Source organism: Microplitis demolitor, chromosome 9 (assembly GCF_026212275.2).
Source record: "Microplitis demolitor isolate Queensland-Clemson2020A chromosome 9, iyMicDemo2.1a, whole genome shotgun sequence".
In the NCBI taxonomy this organism is placed as follows: Eukaryota; Metazoa; Arthropoda; class Insecta; order Hymenoptera; family Braconidae; genus Microplitis; species Microplitis demolitor.
The window spans coordinates 10,349,995-10,375,077 of NC_068553.1; the positions used below are offsets into that span (position 1 = coordinate 10,349,995).

The 25,083-nt window shown below is 31.4% G+C and overlaps 1 protein-coding gene across 14 annotated transcripts in view; it reads left to right on the forward strand.

Annotated features, from left to right (window-relative positions):
• Positions 1 to 25,083, forward strand: part of LOC103572023 (uncharacterized) — a 370,788-nt gene that overhangs the window by 281,028 nt on the left and 64,677 nt on the right. For 13 of the 14 annotated variants that reach the window (XM_053742091.1, XM_053742093.1, XM_053742094.1 and 10 more), the window contains one exon: positions 13,962 to 14,076. The exons of the other annotated variant lie outside the window; for it this stretch is intronic. In XM_053742091.1, coding sequence (XP_053598066.1) covers positions 13,962 to 14,076 — 115 coding nt within the window. The remainder of the gene's footprint in view (positions 1 to 13,961; positions 14,077 to 25,083) is intronic. 14 annotated transcript variants of the gene reach the window in all.

Here is a 25,083-nt window from a genome sequence, read left to right on the forward strand (position 1 = left end):
TAGTCTTGTGAACGGACTGCTGTCTCTCAACCGGCGGAATGGTGGAATGCCCGCGTAACGATTCAAATTCAAACTTATAATTAAAATATTTAATCTTACAACTAATTAAAATCAAATAATTTGAATCGTTACGTGACAGAAGTATGGACTTGTGGTGGCTGTGGTTAGATACCGCATGCAATGAGGATTCGTGATTGTACCTCTGGTTAATGTCCACCTTGGTCATCATTCAATTATATTTTTTGGCTAAGTGTGTCATAAGGGTCGGAGTTGGGGATGACCCCGTAACGTGTGTGCCCAAGAGGGTTAAGTAACGGCTTCCCGTGAACCAGAGGTGGATTTCGATCCCGTTACATTATAATTAACTAATTCACATACTTATAACTATGAAAAATAAATCAATATGTTGATTGGGGTGTCTGTTATTTCCCAAATCAATTTTTATTTATCGATCACCCCTTGAGTCTTTAGTTTATGACCTAAAAAAAATGTCCGACACAATCAGGCTCTTAATTTTCACATTAAACTGTTATGTCGGATTTGCAAAAAAAAGCAGGCTTTGAGTCCTGACTATAATATGGCAACGGGGTTAAGGATGCCAAATTATGAGCGAGAAACTCAACCTACTTTAAAATCGGACTTTTATAAAATATATTCGGTCCTAGTCTTTCGACCAATAGACCGGGGACAAGAAATTTCAATGAGTGAATATGAAAATTAAAAACATGAATTTTAATTGTAAATAAATAGATATATTGTTACAAAAATTTCAATGAGATAAATAATGGGAAATGAAAATATAGAAGTAAAGGTTGTTTTACTAGATTACTCGGAATTTTTAAATTGTTAATTCTTAACAACTGACGCTTAATAACGTAACACTAGTATTTTTGTTAAATCATTATTTTGAACATAAAAAAAAATTTTATATTGACTTACTCAGTAATTATGATTATTCGACGTTCTTATTTTTCTATTGTTTTATTCGGGGTGAGTTGATTGAGGTCCTTATTTTCCAAATCAGGTGGCTACCAGCCCACTCTGTGTGATTATTTGCTTGAATATTTTGTTTAAATTATTTTGTTTAAATAATGGCTACCAGCCTATTTTGTATTATAAACTGTTGAAAATCTTAATAAACAGCCTATATGATAAGAAAATGGATAATTTGGATATTGGGAATAACGGGTAGTTCGGGACTCACAACACAACTGACTGTTTTTGGGGCCGCTTGTTAGGCCTGCGGAAAAAATGGGTGGATACTCCAGGTTTGGTATTTGGGGGAAAATCTCCTCCCACGTTCTTCCACTTCCACCCGAAGTTTTCCACTTCCTTACGGAAAACCGCCGTTTCGGGGCCGCACTATCCCTTCCATGTTGATTTTCCTGTCCCTCTCTTCCGGTTTTTGCAACTCACCCAGCGCTTTTTATTTAATAATAAATGTAATCAAAATAATTTTAATAATAATAATACTAATAATAAAAGTAATTCGACTAAATTTCCGTTAAATAATGGTTGAATAAAATTGTCATCCCTTTTTATTTATTCTAATATTTTATTTATTTAATTTCTAATATTTTACTGTTTATTTTATTCAAGTAATCATATTTTAATATTCTTTTTGTTTGATTTTTTATTCGATTACTAATATTTTATTCAAACTATTATCTTTTATTATGTTATTAATTTATTTAAGTTTAAATATTTTTATTTAACTATCATCCTTTACTATTCTATTGTTTTAAGTTGGGTATTAATTTGATTTTAAGTTTAAATATTTCATTTAAATTATTATATTTTATTATTTTAAGTTGAATATTAACTTGATTTTTAAGTTTAAATATTCTGTTTAAACTTATTATTTTTATCAGCTTATGGTCTTCAAGCTGAATATTAAATTTGATTTTACGTTTTGAGTATTCTATTTAGACCATCATATTTTATTATTTTATAACTTTTAAATAGTGTACTAACTAAAATGATTTTTAAATATTGGCAGTAAAAATTATTTGTTTCTTTCCTTTCTTTTCTCTGTCTTTTCAGGTATAAAGTTTTATTCTATCGTATCTTTATTTCAGTATTTTTATTCCGGACGATTTGAAAAAAAAAAATTGTTATATTCCATTGTAAAAGAAAAAGCAGAAAAGAAGGTCTGTTGCTTTTATTTATTTAAACTTTCCTTTGTCTAGACACCATAAATTACTTTTAAGTATTTTTCAATTTGGAGACATTAAAACTCATTACAATAGTACTATTTGCTCTACTTATTTAAAGTACAGTAGCGATAAAGAAGTGCGTCAGCTGCCACTCTGACCTTGGTGAGGATTAGAAATCTTTGTGATTTGGGAAAATATTTGGACATAATTTACGTGTCTAGACAAATTTTTCAACTACTAAGATAAAGATAAAATAGAATAAAATAATATATAATGAAATGACATAACAATATGAAACGACCGCAAAAATTGAAAATGAAAAATAATTCGGAAGTAACAAAACTGTGCCGTAATTATTATATATTTCCCATTCAAATAACATCGGATTTTTAGACTTTTGACTTTTAATTTTCTTTCACAGCAACAAATAAAAATAACAATTTGATCAAAACATATTCTTATAGGAAATTTAACGATCTACAAAAAAAGTTCACATGAATTTTCGATAAAATAACTCCTTCAAAAGTTATTTAACGTTAAGCTTGTGTTTGTTATCAATTCTATAATATTTTGAATGCTATTTTCATTTGTGATGGCGTGATAGTGTGCGACCGAGTGGACCAGAATTTTTGTGATTTATTTTTTCTAGTGTGACTGTTATACTACTACTACGATTTATTATTATTTTGTGATTTATTCTACTTCTCTACTCTTATAACTACTGTGATTTTTTTTTAATATACTACAACTATGAGGATTTATTATTATTATTTACTATAGCTGCGTTTTATTACTCTTTAGAGCAATGTAATTGAATTTATTGTGATAATACATTTATACGTATGGTAACATGAACGCGCGCCGAGTGAAAATAATTCTAAGTCCCAAACCAGTAAAGTCAAAGGGAAAAGGAAAAAAAAACTTGAAAAATGATTCCAAATCTATCTATTGAAAGATTAAAGAGATTGAAAGAATTGTCAAATAATATGTGAGAGATTAAGTTTTAATTGCTTATTCCTTCATTATCCCGTCTTTCGCTCGCGAGTAGTTAGCTCGACCGGCCAAATTCCTCGTACTTGGTGTTTACTTGAACTCTTATACACATTCTTTTTCTTTCAAATTCGTTTTCACTTTTCATTAAAATTACTTTTCTCAATTTCCTTTGATTATGTCGTTTTAGACTTAGAATAATTTTGCTCTTGTCACACTTACGTGAGCGACACTAGAGGGCGATAGAAATTATTCTTTTCATATGTGTGGCGGATGGGCCAGGTAACAAAACCGCTCATAAACCCCGTATAGGCAACTTAGTCTCCATAAGAGTTGCAGAGGAAAACCATTCCCAGTCAACACGAAGGAAGCTCACTTACCAGGAGTCCGACTGGACCAGGTAAGCGAATCTTTTCTCTCATGGAGAGTTGAGGAGACCCACCCTGAGGCCTTCTGCCAAAGGGTGAACTTAGCCGAGTAGGTGGGGTTTATCGGAGACCATCCGCTTACCCTCATGGGTGGGAGAACCGAAGGGTAGGGCCGAAGGGGAAGTCGACCAGGGACCCCCGAGGCACCCAGGAAAGGGTAGGACCGCGATATTAGTCCGCGTAAATTTTTGTATGGTGTGTGTGTGTGTGTGTGTGTGTGTGTGTGTGTGTGTGTGTGTGTGTGTGTGTGTGTGTGTGTGTGTGTGTGTGTGTGTGTGTGTGTGTGTGATCGACAGAGAAGTCGTTGTATGAACCGCGTAACCGTGTTATTAGTGTAAAGGTAGTAGAAACGGGCTCAAAGCCAAATGTAAATTGTTTAAATAAAGTCTTTGTTGATTATTTTGTTTAAACCAGTGTTTTTTTGAAGACCCCTTTTCAACCCTGAACTTCAGCGAACTAAATCCGAGCAAAAGGGATAACTGTTAATGATAATTTCTAATCGCTTATTTCTTTAAAGAAATTACTGGTTCGTCTAAATTCTAATTTTCTGGCATATTTAAAAGTAAACTGATTATTAATTATACTTTTAGTTGTACTGATTATTTTTCAAATCTCTAATTCCTTTAATTAATTCAATTAAGCGGTTCGTTTAATGTTCAGTTCAGGTGTTTATTTAAAATCAACCCAATTTTAGTCGTTACATATTGTTCAGTCACGAGCTTGATTAATTTAAATCAAGCTTCGTGCATTTCCGCTCGGTTCGGGAGAAGCCGAGCTCGCTACTGACTGAAGGTCAGAATAGTGCCGGGTCACTCGCTATTTGGGCCCGGCACATACAATTTCTAACTCAGGATCGTGTCAAGACGTCCTGAGAACCCGCTACAAGCTGACCAATCACAAAATTCGTTTTATATTGGTCAGCCTATGAGAGAGCTCGCTATCAACTGCTACCTTTTGGCGCGCTTTTAAGCCAATAGGAAAATTCGTTATATGCAGCAAGGCTGCCACGTCGACACCAAGCTTCTCGACGACTCAACGACGCTACCATTTTTTTTCATTCTACAACTATCTGTCTAACCGCTTCGCTCAGAGTTTCTACAACGTGTCTTTGCTACTTGCAACCTCGTGCTTGAACCGCTTCGCTTATTATTTCTTGTGTGATACTAAACTAAAACCGCTACGCTGAATTATCCTCAATATTTAGACAGTATATCAAGGCTGCTATTTATTGAGAATAAATAAACTTTTCTGTCGCCAATAATTAATTGTTAATTAATTATTGTTGAGTTAACCGCTACTGACCACGTGTCAATTTATACGTGAATAAACTATCTGAGTTGCATTCGCCAGCGCGTGTTAATTATAGTCGCATTCGCTTCAATATAAGTTCTCATAATTTTAAGTGTAAATAAGTGTAAATAAATCTATAATTTATTTATTGATAAAATCTGTGTAATTTTTAATTGTTTAATTCACCTCGCCTAAACCAGATCCAATTAGTTTATTCGCTCATTTCACACATATTTTTACCTTTTTTGGCTATGAAATCGTTGAAAAAGAAGATAATTATTATTATTACTAGAGTACCGATGATTATTTATGTATATTTTATGGCCTAAAAAGACAATTAAGGGAAAAACCATTGTTTTATGAGAAATAAAAAAATAACGTACCTTTCCTCATACAGACGTACTTTAAAATGAATTATTATAAAGTGGTGAAATATATATGTAAAAATTTCTTTGTCTATAATTTTACAAGCAGATTTATTATCATTTTTATTTTTTTATAATTTTTTTGTTGAGTGTTATTTCCGACTATTATTTATTTAATTATTTTGGTTGCGTGGATTAGGCGTTCGAACTAACCAATGCAATTTTCGGCTCAAATGTTTAGTTCAAGCCTTAATTTGTTTGTTTTGGGATACGTTTCGATGTGGACTTTCTTTCATTTCTAATTCGGTAAAAATAGCGTTATCTTTATAGATAGATGAATGTAAAAAATGCGCTAATCAATACATATGTTTTTTTTTACTTAATAGCGTCCTTGTTTCCTCTTAAATTTTTGAGGCTGATTGGAAAAGTTATTGAAATTGAAAAGAAAAGAAGTCAATTATAATTGCCTTACCTTTTATGCTAAAGTTTATATTTATATTTTTCCTTGGGATAGTTTCCGCGTTGTAGACCCTTGAATTGGCTGCTCGTTCTCGATGCAAGCAATCTCCGGATGAGGGTGGGGTGACGACTTATTGCTTAACTTATTTCATGAATAATACATAAAATTTATTGTCATTTATGTTTTTTTTATTTTAAACTCCAATTTTAATTTGGTAATAAAAACTCCATTAATTTTCTTTGAAGAAAATAGAGCTGATACTCTTTAAAGGAATATCTTTATTACCTTAATCATTAAATAATTACACTCAAAATTTTTGGACTTGAATTTTTGGATATAATAATGCTCACAAATTCGAATTAACACTTAGCACTCACAACCAATAACACTTTTATTTTTTTTTTTTTAAATTTATTTCTTTTAATACGGAAACTTTTATTTTATATAGAATTTAAAAATTACTTTATTTTCCTTTGCAGGAAATAAAAGCAGTGCTCTTTAAAGGAGGTGGCTCTTAACGTTGAACATTTATTTAATATTTCTTTCTATTATACTTGTTTCCGCGATGAGTGATTTTTTTTTTTATGATTTATTTTATGGATTTATAAAAGCGATTTTCACCGGTTTTATTAAATATGAAAATTCAGGATACTGCTGTACCTAAGTTGCGACTCTTGACTGAAAACTTTGAATTCAGCTGATAACTGAAATGCAAGCCTGTGCTCGGTAGAGTGAACTTGTTCTTCAAAATTTTTTTTGAACGCCGCAACCATGGGGGTCCGAGTTTAGGGGAAAGGGAAATTTTAGGTGAGTTGCATCTTGTGAGATGTCCCGTTGACGGAACTTAATTCAGTCAATGCTAATTGTGCGTATTAGAGCGATCTTAGCTAACAATAAGTGGGGACCGAAGAATACGAGAATGAAAGACAGAAAGAAAGAAATCTGGTAGAATAGTTTTGTCACACTTCATTGAACCCATCCTTGTTTCTCTCAAGAGAAGATGGAATCTCTATTCCTATAGAGTGTTCAACATGAGTGACTGTAAGAGAAGTTTGCGAAGTCGGACATAACATAAGCAAGCTTCGGTCGCATTAGGATATTTTGTTTTGTACTCACTTACAACTTGTATCAAATATTGTTTTGCCCGGTGTCACGTAACGATTCAAAATTTTCTTTATTTTAATTAGTTGTAAGTTAAATATTTTAATTTTGCGTTTAAATTTGAATCGTTACGCGGGCATTCCGCCGATGGAGACGGCAGTCCGTGCACAGTGCATGCGCGCGGCGTATGAGAGAGCACGTGTGTGAATTAATTTTATTTTATGATTTAAAAATACAAACAATTGATTTTCGTTATTTTTAAGTATTCGTTTATGATTTTAAAACAGTTGGGATGCATAATCCAGCGTAATATTATGCCCCAACATTTGTTTAACATATTATTTTATTTAAACTTGTCATCCGACTAAGAATGTCAGTTGTGGTTTGGAAAAATATTGACCGCCGGGTAGGGGAAAATCAATACCTTTGCTTTATTCCCGACGTCAATTTTATGATTTTTAAATAATTATTATTTCATTTATTATATAAAATAAAAACATGCATATTTTAGGAATAAATAGTTCATACATAAAATTAATTATTCGTGTATCATTCACGTGTCGCGAAATTATCTTTATAATTTATATTTATAATTTAAAACTAGGCTCAGGGCTAGTAAAGATAATAATAATAATAAATAAGAGTGATAGGTGCGCCTCGTGGGTGACGACCAACAGGTGGAGGATAGGGTAATTAAATCAGAAAGATACGGGCAGTTAGTGTGCACGGACGTTAGTCTGAGTAAAAATTTTAAAGTTCTATTGATAGATTGGTGGATTATTAATAATATTGTAGTCACTATAATTCGCCGGGTGAATTAATTAATACTTGTTTTGATAGTATTTTTTTTGCTGAGTTACTGGAGATTTTTGAGTAAGTATTTTGGATTTCTTTCACGGCATATATTTTCATGTGATAACCTCCCCCGGTTGTTGTTGGTCGCCGCAGCGAGTGAAATTAATTTATTTATATTTACTGGCTGAATGATACATGATTTACATTATATATAATTATTGTTGGATATTTCGTTGTATTATTGTTAAAAATATCCAGATATTTCTACATATATATATATATATGTACATATGTATATATATATATATCCAGATAATTCTACATATATATATATATATATATATATATATATAGATATATATATATATATAGATATATATATGTATATATATATATATAAGGCATATGCTACGTAGTTAAACATTGCCGGTAGACATATATATATCTATAGATATATATATCTACAGAGCGCATACAGAACTTGAGCAAATTCCTCAAGTACTGACATCATCACTTGGGTGAAAATTCCCCAAAGAATTAAAATTATTTTTCTGTTTTCTGTCACTTTCTGTCACTCAAAGTATTTGTATGAATATTGAAGATTATTATTTATATTTATTATTATTTAAGATAATTAAGTGACTTTACTTTTTTTTCATTTTGATTTATTACCCCAGCGGTCCAAAATTATTATTGAAATTTTTTATCTAAAATTATAAATTATTTTAACAGAGAAAAATTTATTATTTTGAGTATGAGTGAGGATAAATCCCGTGTCTTTCTCTCACTTACAAGTGTTGAGAGATAGAATAAGAGATAAAAAGATTGTTATTATTTATCATTCTTATTTTGAAAAATATAAAAATTAAATAATTATTTCTTTTACTTAATATTAAATCAAGATTATTAATTAAGCTAAATTATATTTATTTTTGGTCTATTCGGTTTATATAATTTATTGTGATACTGCGATCATATTTTTGGCAATCGCCAGGTATTATTGTTGTTAATAATTTAACAAAATAAAATATTGTGAACTATTATTATTTTTCTGTTGTTTATAAAAATTAAAACTCGGAAACCAACAGCTATCGAGGAAAATTTAATATTTATTTTCCTCTAGATCTTTTCCTACTTATTAATTTTATTTAATTTTCCTGCTCTTATTGATTACTTGTATGTAATTATTTATCATATATTTACTATTTCTTTATTATTTATTTAATTTCTATTGTGTCTCGCGTGTTTATCCGCTTCGCCACAAGTCACTTGCTCGGATTTTCCCTCGTAAATTCCCCCTGGATAAATTTTGTCCGTTTTGAGTAAACGGTCTGGCGCCTGCGTGCACTAACCCAGCCTGAGGAGCTGGTCCAGGCACAACAAAATTTCATTATTGTTTATAATTTAACAATTATTTAAATTTATTATTTTATTTTAATTTGCTCTCGGTATTTATCATTACTTAATATCGTTTATTATTATTTAGTTATCACGCGTGGGCGACCGCATACGCTATATTAGGCTGTTCCGCGTCTCCGTCGCGAAATTTCAGCTAGGTATACGTTATACCGGGAAAAAAAATTTATCTATAATTATATAAAATTTCATATAAATGTATTTTATATAAATATAACTTTATGAAGTCATATATACAATAATTGTCATGAAAAAAAAAAAAAAAATTGTAGTAAATTATATTTTTTTTCACAGAGTAAAAGGCCCATTAGCGGTATACCCACTAATAGCCGGACGATAATTACTTCATTTGGTAAATTAAAAAAAATCAGAAGTTAAAATTTTTTCGACTTGACTAAAATTTTTTTAATTTTATATAACTGTTTTTTATAACTTAATTCGTTGTTGAAACTCCAAAATTTTTTTTGTATCATCCTACTTTTAGTCTTGTGAATGTATTTCTAAGAAATTTGAAAAAATGTTCTATCGTAAAGCACTCTCTTATGCTTCGCATTATGAGTCCTGCAAAACAAAGTTTATATACTTTATAACATTTATTAATGCAGTAAATTAAAACATTTTATGACCTTTAGAAAATTTGATAAATCATTGTAAAATCAATTATCCGAATAATCTTACATTATTCGATTATATCTGAATAATTTCACAAAATGTTATGATTTCACCCGCACAGCTTAATGTTCACTCAGAACTTTCCATTAGATAGAACTTCTTAGGACTCAATTATATAGAATTTTATATAATTATATAAAATTATATAAAAGTTTTTCAACCGATCGTATGAATATGGATGATTATAAATAAAATCGTATAATTATATATATTCATATGAACTTACTTATATTTAACCTGGTCTTTGGGGACATATGTCATATATATATACGGTTCCGAGGGCATTTCTTGACTTTGGGGACATGCCCCTAAAGTGTCGACTAACAATACTATCACATTTTGCACTTTTTGTTTTGGCTCATAAAATTTTTAAAATCATGATTTCATTGTACTAATTGATACTGTCTAATTTTACATCACAGTTAGTGCATGCTGATGATGATGACAGACTTACTGATAAAGCTCCTTCCGTATTAATTTCATTTTAAATAATACTAAAAAAAAATTTTTAAAAACCGTAAGATGGACGGTGGAGATTTAAGGTAGACCTAAGAGTTATAAGATAATTGTAACTCTTGAGTTGATGAAAGAATTATCATAACTCTGTTATTTCATCATTGGTATGAAAAAAGCATCCGCCACCATTAATTGCTGTGTATTCGAGTCGAAGACAGCGATTCTGTTTTACGCCAATGCGTACTAGTAGAGTGGTAGTACAAGGCACGGGTACGTCAACATAGCTTTGCTGATGATTCCGTTGGTATACTCGAATGAAACTATCACTTAGTATGGCACATAGTGCACATACTCAAGTTTAAAAAATGATTTATGAACCAAAATAATCAATTAAAAAGTGAGATGCAAGAAAGGCATGTCCTCAAACTAGGCTTTAAACATATATGTATATATATATATATACGTCGGATGGTCAGCAGGTAGTTGAGAGGTATTCTTAGTACCGTCATTATTAACACCATTATTTGTAGACATTTTTATTTAATTAACAAGATATCAGATAAACAACAAAATAACTATCGTCACACACGAAATTACTCTCGCGAAGATTTCACAATTGATTAGAGTATTACAAATAATTCAAGTATTACAATATGGTATAAACTAAGATTGAAGTTACACAATGTTAAATAATCACTATAGGCTATATATTACAATAACTACACTCAACTTACTATATGGATTATAATACACAAGTAGTACAACAGTATTCACTAATTCAATATACAACTCAATCGTAGAGTTAACAAAATATACGCGACAGTAAAATTAGACTTGAGAACGAATACACGGTCAGCAGGATACGAGATGCTCTCGACTCAAGCTCAAACAGAAGTGTAGCTCTAATTGCACTCTGAACTCTTATTCTCCAAATACTACTGTCTTTACCTGAAAGACCCAAAACGAACTCCGTTATTCTATATTGCACTATTTTACTATCCTCTGACCGTGGCTACGTTTGGTGAGCAGATGCCACTCCAAGTCTAAGCCTACTGCCATAAAAATATTTTACAACAAGCTTAAAAAATTTCCCAATCCGATTAAGTTGTAAAATATTATTGCTAAATATTGTTACTTAAATAAAATATAAACTAAAATGTAGTTGGGACTTTACAAAGTCTCTGGGAAAACCCAGCTATACTTTTATCTCCAACATATATATATATATATATATATATATATATATATATATATATATATATATATATATATATATATATTTATATGATTAAAATAAAAAGATTTATATAATTATATATAAATATATATAGTTATGTAAGACCATATGCGTGATTCCGTTCTAACTGTAATATTCAATGTCCTGTATTGTTTTTTCTTACAGGTCATTAATTAATAATCAATTGATGAAATTTTTGTGTTAATTAATAGTGATGAACATATTTCAGCATTATTTTTCTATTATATAACTTGCCACTCAGAGAAAACTTACAATATATCACTTGAATGTCAGTACCGTGTCATGTCCATTTCTAGAATTTACCTATAAATTGTTAACTTCTTTTTTCGCACGGAATGATTTAAACTTATTACCTGTTAAATTCTAATGTCTTTGATCCAACTGACAAAAATTGGCACACTTTTTGTTTAATGTATTAAGTTAACATTGAATTCCGGTTCAATAACTTTTGTCTTTAAATTTTAACGAATTCTCGAATTTGAATTTGTGTGACTCGAACGCCATGTTCCTTGAGATTTATGAAACGTCTAGTGAGCTATTTTAAAAGTTCGTCACCTGAGTAATATTTACGAACAATAAAGTGATGAAATAATGCCAAGAGTTCGTGTCATGTTAGAACTTAATTTTTAAAAAGATATGTCATAAATTGTCTTGTTGATATTCTGGTATTGATAAACTTCATTAACTATTAATATTTTTTTTAACAAAATATTAAATTCTTGTACTAAATACCAGTCTAAACTTTACGGTCAATGGATATTATCAAATATATAACCAAATAATTACAGTAGTTATTAAAAATGAAACTGTCCGTACCGTGTCTATCAGTACCATGTAAAATAGTAATAAAAATAGCATATAGTTACAATAATTAGTTGTAAAATTATTTTAATCATTAATTAAAATTTTTTTAATACAGATGGCACCAACACTTCGTGCTAGAAAGCTACCTGATACAAGTGACAATTAATTTATTCAATGTTTATTAATTTAATTAATTACTTTATTTTTTAGTAAATTCTATAAATCAAATTATAGTTGCTATGAATTATAAAGTAAATCGTTATTGATCATCATGAATGTGTTGAATAATTAATAAAAAAAGAGTTTAAAAGTGTTACAACAGAATTTATAAATGGATTCAATAATTTTTTCAAATAATTTCTACCAAATTTATTTTATATTAGTACCATGAAACGCAAAATTTGAAATTCGTTTCTCGTTCTTGACACTTTTGAGTTTCAGTAAAATCCTCTCAGATTTTTCATTTTAAGTAAAATAGATAAATAATGTGCATAAAAATATTGAAAACGTTTAACTTCAAAATCTTAAAAGTTTTAATAAAAAAAATCACAGTTAGAACGGAATCACCCATATATAAATTTATATAAATATACATATTTATATATAATTATATATTTTTATATACAATTCAGCATAAAATTTTTCAAAAAATTAGATGTAATCATATATAATTATACAAAATTATATAGAATTTTATATAATTATATATGGTAATATCTAATTATATATAATTTTTTTTACCGGGTGGTCTTCTCGTGTTATTAAAATGTTGATATATTCTTGAGTTAATTTCACTGTTCTTTTGGCGAAATCATTAATTACTTATAAATCGTTAACAATTCGTTAGCCTTCTAAAAAAAATTTAGAAAGGTTTTAACAGCACGAGAAGACCAAAAATAATATTTGAGACAAGTTGTAAGTGTGTACAAAACAAAATATCCTAATGCGACCAATGCTTACTTAGTAAAAAAATTATAAAGAAAGCAAAATGATAATAAATCTGCTTATAATTTAATAGACATATAAATTTTCACATATTTATTTCACCACTTTCCATTAATTCATGTTAAAGTTCGTTTGTATGAGGAAAAGAATGTTATTTTTTTTATTTCTCATAGAACAAAGTTTTTTTTCTCTTGATTTTCTGTTAACGCCATGAAATCTACATAAATGATCATCGGTACTCTAGTAATAATAATTACTATCTTTTATTTCAATGATTTTATAGCCGAATAAGGTAAAAATAGAAATAGAATTAAAAATATTATAGAATTGATAACAAACACAAGTTTAACGTTAAATAACTTTTAAAGGAGTTATTTTATCAAAAATTCATCAGAGAACTTTTGTGTAGATCGTTAGATTTCCTATTAGAATATGCTTCGATCAAATTTTTATTCTTATTTGTTTCTGAGAAAAAAAATTAAAAGTCCGAAGTCTAAAAATCCCATGTTATTTAAATGGGAAATATAAAATGATTTCGGCACGGTTTAATGTGAAAATGAAAAGCCTGTTTGTGCTGAATATTTTTTTTTAAGCCATAAACTAAAGATTCAGGGGGTGATCGGTAAATAAAAATCGATATGGGAAATAACGGACACCCTAATTTTGATAGCTATATCAATTTCTTTCCATTTGAACTATTCAGATTTATTAGTGGAATCTCAGGTTTTTAGAATAATTGTAAGCAAATTTTAATATATTCTTGAAAAATTAATTTGCCTAATCATTTATCGTTTGATGAGAAAACTAACTCTCTCTTCTTTCTAGGAGGATGCAGCCAATTCAATCAAACGTAGCTGACACTCTCACCTTCAACTATGTCAAGAATAATGCAGATTGCAAGGATATATTTCACGAATTCATTGACAATATTAATTATGAGGTAATTTTACTTGTGTGCTATAGATTAAGTTGGTTGGTACAATTTTTGAGGTGATAATTCTTTTAAAAAAATGGAATTCTTATCATTCTTGGACCAAAGGTCTAAAACTGTACTTTTCTCGTGAAAAAGAAAGACAGATGATAGAAATTGACGCGCTCACGACTGTATTTTCTAAGCAATAAATTCCATCCTTATTTAGTGGACAAAAATTGTATCTTTTTAACAAAAGAAACAAACGTTGAAACTTAGCGCACTTACCACTCTTCTTTCAGAGGGTGGAAATTTCAACTTTTAGTAAAAGTGATGGTAAGATAAAGTATACCTCACGACATACAGGAAAGTCTTCTTGAAATTTAAGCCCAACCCCTCCCCCACTCCCCTATACCACTGTGAAAAATTTTTCACCCGTCGAGATAATTGAAGTAGATTTTAGTGCTGATATAACTTTTTACAATTTCTCCCTAAGAAAATTGAAAGTTTTCAGAAAAAAGGAAAGCTTCTGGCTTTGGTTCAATTTTCAAAATCAAAGTATTGAACAGATCTCGATATTTTGAAGTCCTTAAAAGTTATTTCGACCATTTTTAAGATGTTCGAATATACGCATACGTATTCACGTAATAAATTAATTTGATCGAACCGAAGCCTACCTCCGTTTTACGGGAGGTCGTTAACTAACCCTTTTGGGCATACACGCGTTACAGAGTCATCCTCATCACCGATCCAAATGATACTCTTGACCGAAAAATATAATCGAGTGACGACTAAGATGGCCATTAACCAGCGGTATAATAAAAAATCCTTATTGTGCGTGGTATCGAATCACAGCCACTATGAGTGTCCATAACTCTCTTTAGGGCCAAACGCTATTACCATGTCAGAAAATAAAGAGACTCTGATTGAAGTAGGCTTGGAAAGGTCCTTCGTGGTCCCAGTCTTCTTACGCTGATCAACAATTCGCTTATGGATAAGTGGTGGGACGTCACTTCTCCCTATACTCTAGGAAAGGTTTTTGTTTCACTTGTTATCTTTCATGGGCTCTAGGGCAAAATAACTCAGACAAAACGACTCGAACAATAACAACTCCGGACAAAACAACTCCAGTCGAAATGAATCGGTGCAAAAACAACTCTGATCAAAACAACTTAATACAAAAACAACTTTGGTCAGTACTACTCGGATTAAGCAACACGCAAACAAAGAGTTTATTTGTCACACTCAAAATTACTTGTTGCAGGCAAATAATCATATAACGCACACAAATTTCGTGGACATAGTTGAATGGGCAAACAGCTATTTGGCGAACAAAAGAGTGTGCGCTAAGATAGCACTTATATTGCAGAAATAATAATAAAAATCTTAATAAATTAACCCAAATTGCACTATTATTTTATTTCACAATTAATTAAATTCAAATGTTTCAACGATGATTGAATACAAAAAAACATTTATTATCTATTAAATTGAATCAAAAGTATAGAGATAATTTTATAGTTTTTATATGTTACTCATGTATGTATATTTGTCAGTTCCAACTAAATTTATAACTGTATGATTACGATAACAACATTTTTTTTTATAATTTACTTAATCAAAACGAACTAATATTTCTTTTTAACTATTACTATATTAAATCACTTTAAATCAATATAAAATATGCTATAAGGATTATGAGGATATTTTGTCAAAAACCATTCTACACTATAGACGCTTCAAATAGAACTGTGCCCATTTTTGACATGTTTTATGTACATCCAACCTAGGTTGATATTTTATCCCGGGATATTTTGTCTGGGCATGTTTTGTCTTGGGGATATTTTGGTGAGGATATTTGTCACGTAGCGATTCAAACGTGAATCGCTGCGCGCGCTTTTCCATTTCACCGTGAATTTGACAACACCTCCTAGCTTAAATCAAGAACATTTATTTATTATAATTTATTACTATTTGAATATTTCTATTATTTTGAAGGATTATTTTAGTATGATTTAATTATGAATTCATTGATATTATTGTTTATTATGTTTATACATATGTTTTGATAACTATTCTTAATTTATGTACTCAATCGATATTTTCATTTCAGTCAGTACCACGCGTGTGTGTAGAGCATACATAAAAATATCGACCGAAGTGAGAGTAAGTCAATATAGTGGGGATAAAATTCAATATGTTTCTTCAGTCACGTGGTGGACTGAAATAATTATTATGTTATCGTTTTATCACGATCGCAGAACGTGATGGGCGTAGGTACGATATTCGTATAAAATATAGTGAATAAAAGGGTACTTACATTGATCAAGGACCGATTCTATGACCTGGGCTCACGTGACCAAATGCTCAGTTTATTCTATTTTATATTTAATTCGCGCCCACACAATATTGTTGAAGACAATATTAATAGAACCCAAAACGATTTCCAATTTATTATGTGACTGATCTAATTTCACAATCAAATGTCGAGCGGTAAACGTAAGATTGTATACCCCCTACTGTGAACTATCGGTCTGAGCGGCTATACAGGTAGAAAAATAAGGGATAAAGGAAGATGGGTTGCCGAAAAGCCTCGTGAAGCTATTATCTCATTGTTAAAGTAAAATTGACTGATAAATAATGTTTTTCAAATGTTTTATGTTAACAAGTATTTATTTATTAAGGACTCAATATTTTCAAAATACATAATGGGTTACAGATGGCAAAATATATGGTTTCATGCATATGGTTCACAAATATTTCAGAGTATATTGAAATAAAAATACCAAACAATGGTTACAATGTTTAAAAACTTACCCTAAACAGGCTTTGGTGAGGCATCAGGACGTCAGCAGTAACACAGGACACTTATTCACAACGCGTTCTCGCGGTCAATTAATGTGATTCTAATTTATCGAATTATTTATTTATTTAGTATACTTTGTTGTATCAATTTCAATGTTTATGCGTTTTTAAATCTCTGTAGTTTAAAATAAAATGAAGGTCTTTGCGCTTCTCGCGGTAAAATGATTTCAATGTATTCAAATTCTTCGCGTCTTCGCGGTAATATAAAATATAGGTTTATAAAATCTTCGCGTATTTTCGCGGTAAAAGTATTTCAAAATATTATTCAAATTATTCGCTTTTTCACGGCAAAATATTATTCAAAATCTTCGCATTTATCGCGGTAAAATATTCTTTGATTTTTCACGTCTCTCGTAGTATATGTCAATATAAAAATAAAAATGAACTAAATGGATTAAAATTAGGTGAAAATAATCAACGCAACCGGTGCTTCCGATTGATATTAGTTCACGACTTACAACGATCAAGGTCCGGTTCGTATGCCCAGCTACCGTTGACCGAATGGTGAAATTAATATCTCGTCAATTATTCTCCTGAGACTAGTAGAAAATGATATACCGATCATTCGAGTGCTTACGACGATCAAGGATCGCTTCGTACGCCCAGCTGCCGTTAACCGAATGCTCAATCGAGATATCAATCCTCTAGCCACGAACACCGTCGAGTGTCCGGAGTTCAGTAAGGTTCAGAGTTTGATTACCAAAAGAACTAATGAGCTAAAGTCCATGGTCTTTTTATATGATCCTCACATATGAAAAGTGGTGGTAACCAGTTTCCCATACGAGAGGACTCGGACTCGCCCGAAAGTTCTAGGCCCATGTACACGTGTGATCCCCAGGAAACAGATTTTGACTATTAAGTAGGCTGATGACCTGGCGCCACTCTGTCGCCGAGCATGCCCGTGTAGGAAACCATAAATTTGGAGGTTTCCATTAGCTTTCTCTAATTTCCAAGAATCACATGCAGGTGCGCATGAGTTGGGTGGTCTATAGTTTTAAGATGAAAATCCAAAGAAGCCTTCCGCTTCTATGCTTAGATTAGTTAAATGGGAACGGATACATAAATTTATAAATTCGTTAAGTGAAAACTGATGAAATCTGTAGAATAAGAGAAACTTATAGTACATGTATTCCATTGGTACCTTTTCTACTTGGGACAGTACGACTTAATTGTCAACGCTCAGGTAGGTACATTCGTCCGGTACGACTGCTGGCGTCAGTAAGTCGGCGTCATAAAAAAAAAGGGTCTAAGTGCATGAGGTCTTGGGTTCTCACGTATTGGGTGGACCGATATTCTTTTATGTGACCTACACTACTGATGGTCACTTTGTTAATTATGATATATAGAAAAACTGAAGGTCTATTCGGAACGCATCGTTTTGTGTTGCCGCCTGTGTCTTATACTGTATTCTGACTATGTCGTCATAGTTGTTGAGAAAAATAGTTTTCTCATGTATTTTTTCCTCCCAAGAGAAAAAATAATATAAAAAAAAATTCTTTTATATTTTTACGACTTGTAAGGATACGAGTTTAACGTATCAACCGTGACAGTTTAAAGGGTTATAATTATTATGTTTATGTTGATAAATAGGAAATATTATTTAATTTATTATTACAAAATAACTCAGGTCGTTTCATGACTTTAAATATTTTATTTTAATTGAAAATTTCGGGTCCGAGGTCATGAGAGGAGATAACACGGGAGTGATATCCCTCTCTCAGAAAAATCAACGAAAAATAGTCAGAGAGGACCAGGATTCTGTAAAGAAAGGACGTGTTGTTGTCCGTGATTATTTTTGAGTAAATTGTTCTGACCCAGTAGCCTTAATGAAATAATTACATAGTTATAGTTTGTTTAATTCGAATAATTAGTATCCTATTATATTAAGTCAAAAGTATAGTTTGAGTATTGTTTATGGTTAAATAGTTCCAGAAGTAAATTATTATCAACGCCGGTAAGTCAATTGTACCATCATTTGTTGCATCGGCTATCGCCGGTCCTTCAGTAGAGTTGATCGCGGTATTTGTTTCATAAATAATTGAACCTGAGTTATTGTTATAATAAGTTGAATATATTCGGCGTCAGTTACGGCATTTGGGTGCATATGTACTAAGACGCGTCGAGTAAATTCCTTAGGAGATTAGACAAGGATAGCGTATGTAGCTCCTTGTCTTACAACAGTACTTAAAATATTATTTCTCTGGGTAAAATTTATTTTATAATTTAATGAGTAAATAATATGAAATAAAGAAAAAGATTAGTATTATTTTATTTGTTCACAATCTACATTAATTGTATTGGGTAAAAATTTGTAATTTGTAATTTGGTTCCCCCAGTAGATAATTTAATAATATCATTCAAATTGAATTGATTATTATTGTTACCATTTGTTGAGTTTATTTAAATATATTTTGAATTAAATAATTTCGTAAAAAGAACCCAGTGATAGCCAATATTTATTTGTTTGTTTTATCGATATATTTAGCAGTAGTTATTCCTTATTCTTATTTTTATTCATTATATATTTGTTTGGTTGTCATTCCGCTTGGTGCATACATTCTCGCTCAAGGTTTTGTCCTGTGATCTCTCCCCTGATTGGTTATAATTTCCGTCCGTTTTGTAAAAACGGGCTGGCGCCCTCGTGCACTAACCCAGCCTGAGGAGCTGGTCCAGGCACACCAATATTTTGTTTATAGTTATTTATTATTTTTAGTTATAATTATTATCGTTATTTATAATTTTTTTAATACACTTGGGGGTCCACATACGACTCCGGGTTCGTTTCACGTCTCCATCGTGAAAATAAAAACGGTTTACGTTATATATTTTGTCCAGGGACCAAGACGACTACTGCCCCCAAAATAACTATTCATACATCATACAAGATTGAGCAAGACTTAATAATACATATGAATTTTCTCTCATAATGCTTATACTTAAAAGTAGAAAATCTATTTTTGTCCCGACTTGTTTTTGTGTAGAGTTGTTTTGAAAGGAATTGTTTTTCTAAAGAGTTGATTTTACAAGATTTGTAATGACCGAGTTGTTCTTACCAGAGTTATTATAGACCGAGTTCTTCATGCCAAGTCCCCTTTCAAGATCGAACAAAATATTATCCATTTGTTTAGTTCCTAATGAATTTTCTATTTTCCAAGCTTTAGGTGCTCTAAGTATTTAACCCAGATCAAAACTTAGAACAGCTCGGGAAATATTGTGTATAGTAAACTTGACTCAAAAAGTGAGGTTAAATCAAAAATAAAAAAATAAGTCCATTCGGCAGCCGAAATGGAACGTATATTTGTCACTCAATTGATCTTATAAGTTAATTTCGTACATGCATATCTTATGATACATGTTAGGAGGTAGTTATGATACGATATGAGGCTAATTTTCTAAGAGTGAGGCTATAAAAGGAAGACATTACGAATATTAATGAAAATAATGTTTCTTACTATTGAGACAAATCGCTTTTTCTCTTTGCGATTTTCACCAGCACCCACCAGAATTCGTGAATTGAACCCTGGCTTAGGCTAGCCTCTAACAAATTATTATTTTACTGGGACAGAGCTATGGGCTAGGGTTCTTACAAAGCAAAGTCCCGCACTTATTCAAACACGGCATTGTATGTGAAAACTCACTAACTTACCCAACGGCTTATTACTTATAAATTATTTTGCTGATGGTCAAGCTATCATTTATAACTCATTTAATAATACTTTGATTAACTATTTAAAAATATTATCAATAAAATAGGATGTGAATAGGATGTATAGTGATAGTTTGCGTGAAGGAATTAATTAGAAAAGTACATATTCATTGTCAATTACAATGAGATTCAGTTACTTACAACAAACTTTATCCCCAAAATACAAAAAGAATAGTCCTGGTATACGCTGTATACTCAGCCGGAATCCACGTGGAACAACGCAGTTTCAGTACACTGATTTTATTATTTGCCTTGATAATTATTTACAGCGCGAGTATATCGCTGAGCACGTACAATAATATTTAATTAGCTTAAACTTTATTTATGATATTTAACGATGAAACAGTAAAATCTAACTGCAAGAGAATTGCTAGTAATGTAGAGATTGTCGCAGTCTTATTGCTTACTTCAAAGTTAATTTTGCAAGTAAATTGCCGGAATTAATACTAAATAATTTATAGAAAAGACATTTATACGCTTATTAATCCAGAATCGACATGCTAGCTCGATAAGTAAAGGCATGGGACTCGCTTTTGAACTCTGTCTCCATTCACCCTCACGGACATGTGTCGACGTGAAAACTAGTCATGTGGCAATGATACTCTGACGTACAATTTCAGACGGCAACGAGACGGAGAAAACCGGAAACCGCAAGGCTGAAGATGATGAAAGCAATTTACATTGTCTCACCCCCCCCCTCCTCCTCCACCAAGCCAAGGTAACCCTTTGGGATTCCCGTCTGGTTTGTCCAACCGTAATTATAAAAAATAATAGTTCTTAAAAAAATTATTCCATGCAATTATTCACAACATTGCAAGGTAATCGCCCGAAAATTGCAAGTTAATTGCCAGAAAATTTGGAATTGCGAGTTAATCGCCAGTATTAAGAATTTTTAAGTGCGTGTGTATCGCCAGACATGCAAGTAATTTGCCAGAAAAAATTTATTTTTTGCAATTGCGATCGTGTCGCCAGATATGCAAGTAGATTGCCAGTCAAATTAATCGAAAGTCGTTGGTGATATTTCTAAAAATCTCCCAAACCAGCCCAGCCCCTAATTTCAGGCCAACTTTAACCCTGGGACCTCGATCTAGATCCGTCTAAAGAGAATCTGTGCAACTTATAAATTAGAGAAAAGAAAATATAATATATAAAAAATATATTTTGTAAATATTTACATTTAATACTTAACACAAAAGAAAAAAAATAATACGTTTTTTTTTTTTTTGCTTTTGGGCAGTCTCTAGCTGGAAAGAAATAATTGTAAATTTTGTCTGCTAACTGCTACAGGACTCGAAGATGTAATTTAAAATTATAACAATTGGCAACAATTAAAATTAATTAATGGACTGAATATGATTGAATGTATATGTTTATTTAAATATACATTTTACACCTAAATCGGCAACGTAAAGAAATAATAGTTTTCATTCAAGTTTCTTGATCGCTCGTAGATAGTTCCGGTGAAACTGCTCCACTTCCTTTTGATTGTATTTCTTCGCAATCCAGTCCTTGTATCCTAAGTTAGAGTTACGTGTTAGGGTTATGGATTTTTTGATTTTCGATTTTAAAAATTTTATAGTTTTTAGCTTTTCATTTTTCAATATTTTTAATTTTTTGTGAAGCTTCGGATTTTGTCTCCCAAATGGACTCTCCATCCAACAACTTGTCGGTAATTTGATCGAGAGGAGATGTAAAATCAATAAAATCAACGTCGAGATTTTCTGAAACGTTACCGACCATTTTTGGAGCATCAGCAGCAATAGAATAATTTGACAAAAATTTTCTATTACTAATAGTAAATTCAAGAGTCCTTTGTCATTATTATTTTCAATGGGATTATCTGATTTATTTGTTGACACAGAAGCCCTGGTAACGTGATTGATGTCTACCAGGGCATTTATGCATTTTTTGGAGTCGGGAGACGAGGAGGAACAGGTGATTCCGCCTTAATACGCAACTCATCGGTTACGGGTCCACAACAAACCTCGGCAACGTGACCAATCTTAGCGCAGCGACCGCAAACAGGAGCTTTTGATGCAATATTTTATGATACTGGAGTTGAATTGACTGGGGTAATGTTTCCCGGTAACGTATTTACAGTGGTTTGATCTAATTTTTCCAGAATAGTTTTCATCATAGATTCGAAGTTACTTAATAGTAAAGAAACACGGGGTTTGAATTTTTATTATTTGTATCGGACTGTACTGGGTTTTGAATGTATTTGGAAGTATTAGAATTTTTATTGTTATTAAAATTCTTATTTCTATTAGAATTATTATTTCTGTTGAAATTAGTATTAGGAAAATTATTATTTTTGGGTAAGGTAGATGACTGTAAAGTTTCTATAATGTTTAATTGATCTACCTCCGTGACTTAAATAGAATAAAATTGACTACGTGTTTTGATTCTTCTGTTATTTTCTTTATGAATTTTAAAATGAGGATTCAGTGTATCAGCCATTGGCGGCCAAGCGCTGACTCACGTATATAATTCCGCGTGAGTTATGATTGTCGTATCCGAAAATTTTTGTAAGAAATGTATAACAGGGCTATGCTGTTACTCTAGTCGTCCTTATCAAGAGCGCCACTGGAAGTAATACGGCCTCCCAGGACTAAGATCTTCGATCATCAGGGTCAGTGTAAATTTGTTAATTGTAAGAGAAAGCGAGGAAGGATAATATATAAATAAATTTAGATTTATTAAATTTTACACTTTTATTTACTTAAATTGACAACCTTTTATTTTAACCTGATGATCTAATGATCTTTCAATCTTACATACCTTATAAACCTTATGTCTTATAAACCTCATATGTCAACTACGTTTGACTAATTTTATTTTACCTTATGTAAGCCAACTACGTTTGGCAATTTCGAAACAACTTATTCTTGGCCAAATACCTTTAGCATTTTCCTTACACTATACTTTTGAAATCGCTTTACTTTCGTGAACCTTAATTAATATCACAATAATTTTCTCATTAAATCTGATCTATTACACACACACACTCTCTTGTCCCCTGGACTTTATTTTACACACACACTGATTTTAATATAATTTTTGCTGCCACTATTTTACAATAAATAAATTAATTATTTAAAGTGTAACGTTCTGGCTCTAATTAAATTTAAATAAAAATTTTAGGAATGTTTTTTTTTTTTTAAGTCTCGAATTATTTATTCGCCACGGTGGGCGAATTAACGGTTCAACACTTCTTAGAATCATAAATAAATAATAAATTAATAAATCGTAACTTTGTTGGCGATATTATTTTATTTTTCGCCAACAATGTAACGGAAATCTCTTGCGATAAGAGAATCGCCGTGGCTCGCGGATAGTCTAAACAGATGACGACACATGAGACCCGGGCCACGATGATTCTCTCATAGGAAACTTGAGATGTAACGTTAACACTCTAATGGATGTATCTATTCGAAGAGCAGCAGAATCAGTCAGTTGATCGCGAGATCTCAAAAAGTACGAAACTCTGTACAATTAACTGACTGATTTGCCTGTCTCCATCGGTTTAAAGGAATAAAACCTCAAATTTAACCTATATATAAATCTTTTGTCCAAGAAGCTTAAAGGGGCGAGCACTTACTAGCTGTTCCACCCTTCCTTTGCTAAGAGCGTTAATCACCGAGTTCTCATCGTCTTTTGTGAAAAACTTCCGGAACTCCTCTTCTCTATTCCGTTAGAAGTAAGCCGTTACCTTTTTAACTAACAAATTTTTATTTTTTAGTCTTGATGCCAGTAATCAGCACAATTCTTAGACAAATTTAAATCTCATATGCGATTATTTAGTTCTTCTCAACTAAATGTTTCAGGGTCTTTCGTTTTCCCATCTGGCATGAAATCTTCATCTTCGGGATTTTCATCTTCAGAAATTTCTTCTTCCTCTTCTTCCTCCATTCGCACTTATTCTTTTTCTACTTCAATCTCTTCAAGAGCTTTGGTTTCATCAACAATAACTGTTTTCTGTGGCTTAACAGCTGATGAAACATTGGCGTACTGTATTTTACTTCTATTCGACGAAGTAAAACAGGCAATTTCAGTCATACAGAAGTAACAGTTATGTGAACTAATTGGTGAAGTTCAGATCATGGGAATTGTAAATATCAAGTTTTCTTTGTTTTTGGTTTTTTCTCATCGTGTAAACATAATATTACATTTACCATAAACAAAGTGTGGGACCCAGGCAGAATCCAAATTTGTAATTTTAATGCAAAATCATTCTTCATAATTTCGTTTTAATCTATCTGAAAACGTTCTGCGGTTTTTTACCGGTTCAAACTCCCCACAAACGTAATAAAATAAACCAGGACTCTTATTGCATAGATAGGAATTGCTTCTTGTAATAGTATACTCTACAGTAGCCAAGTTTCCCACTACTGAAGAGCTGCAGTCGCTGGATGTCGACGCCTGCGGGCCTGCTTTCTCATCCTGACCAGACGCCGATACTGGGT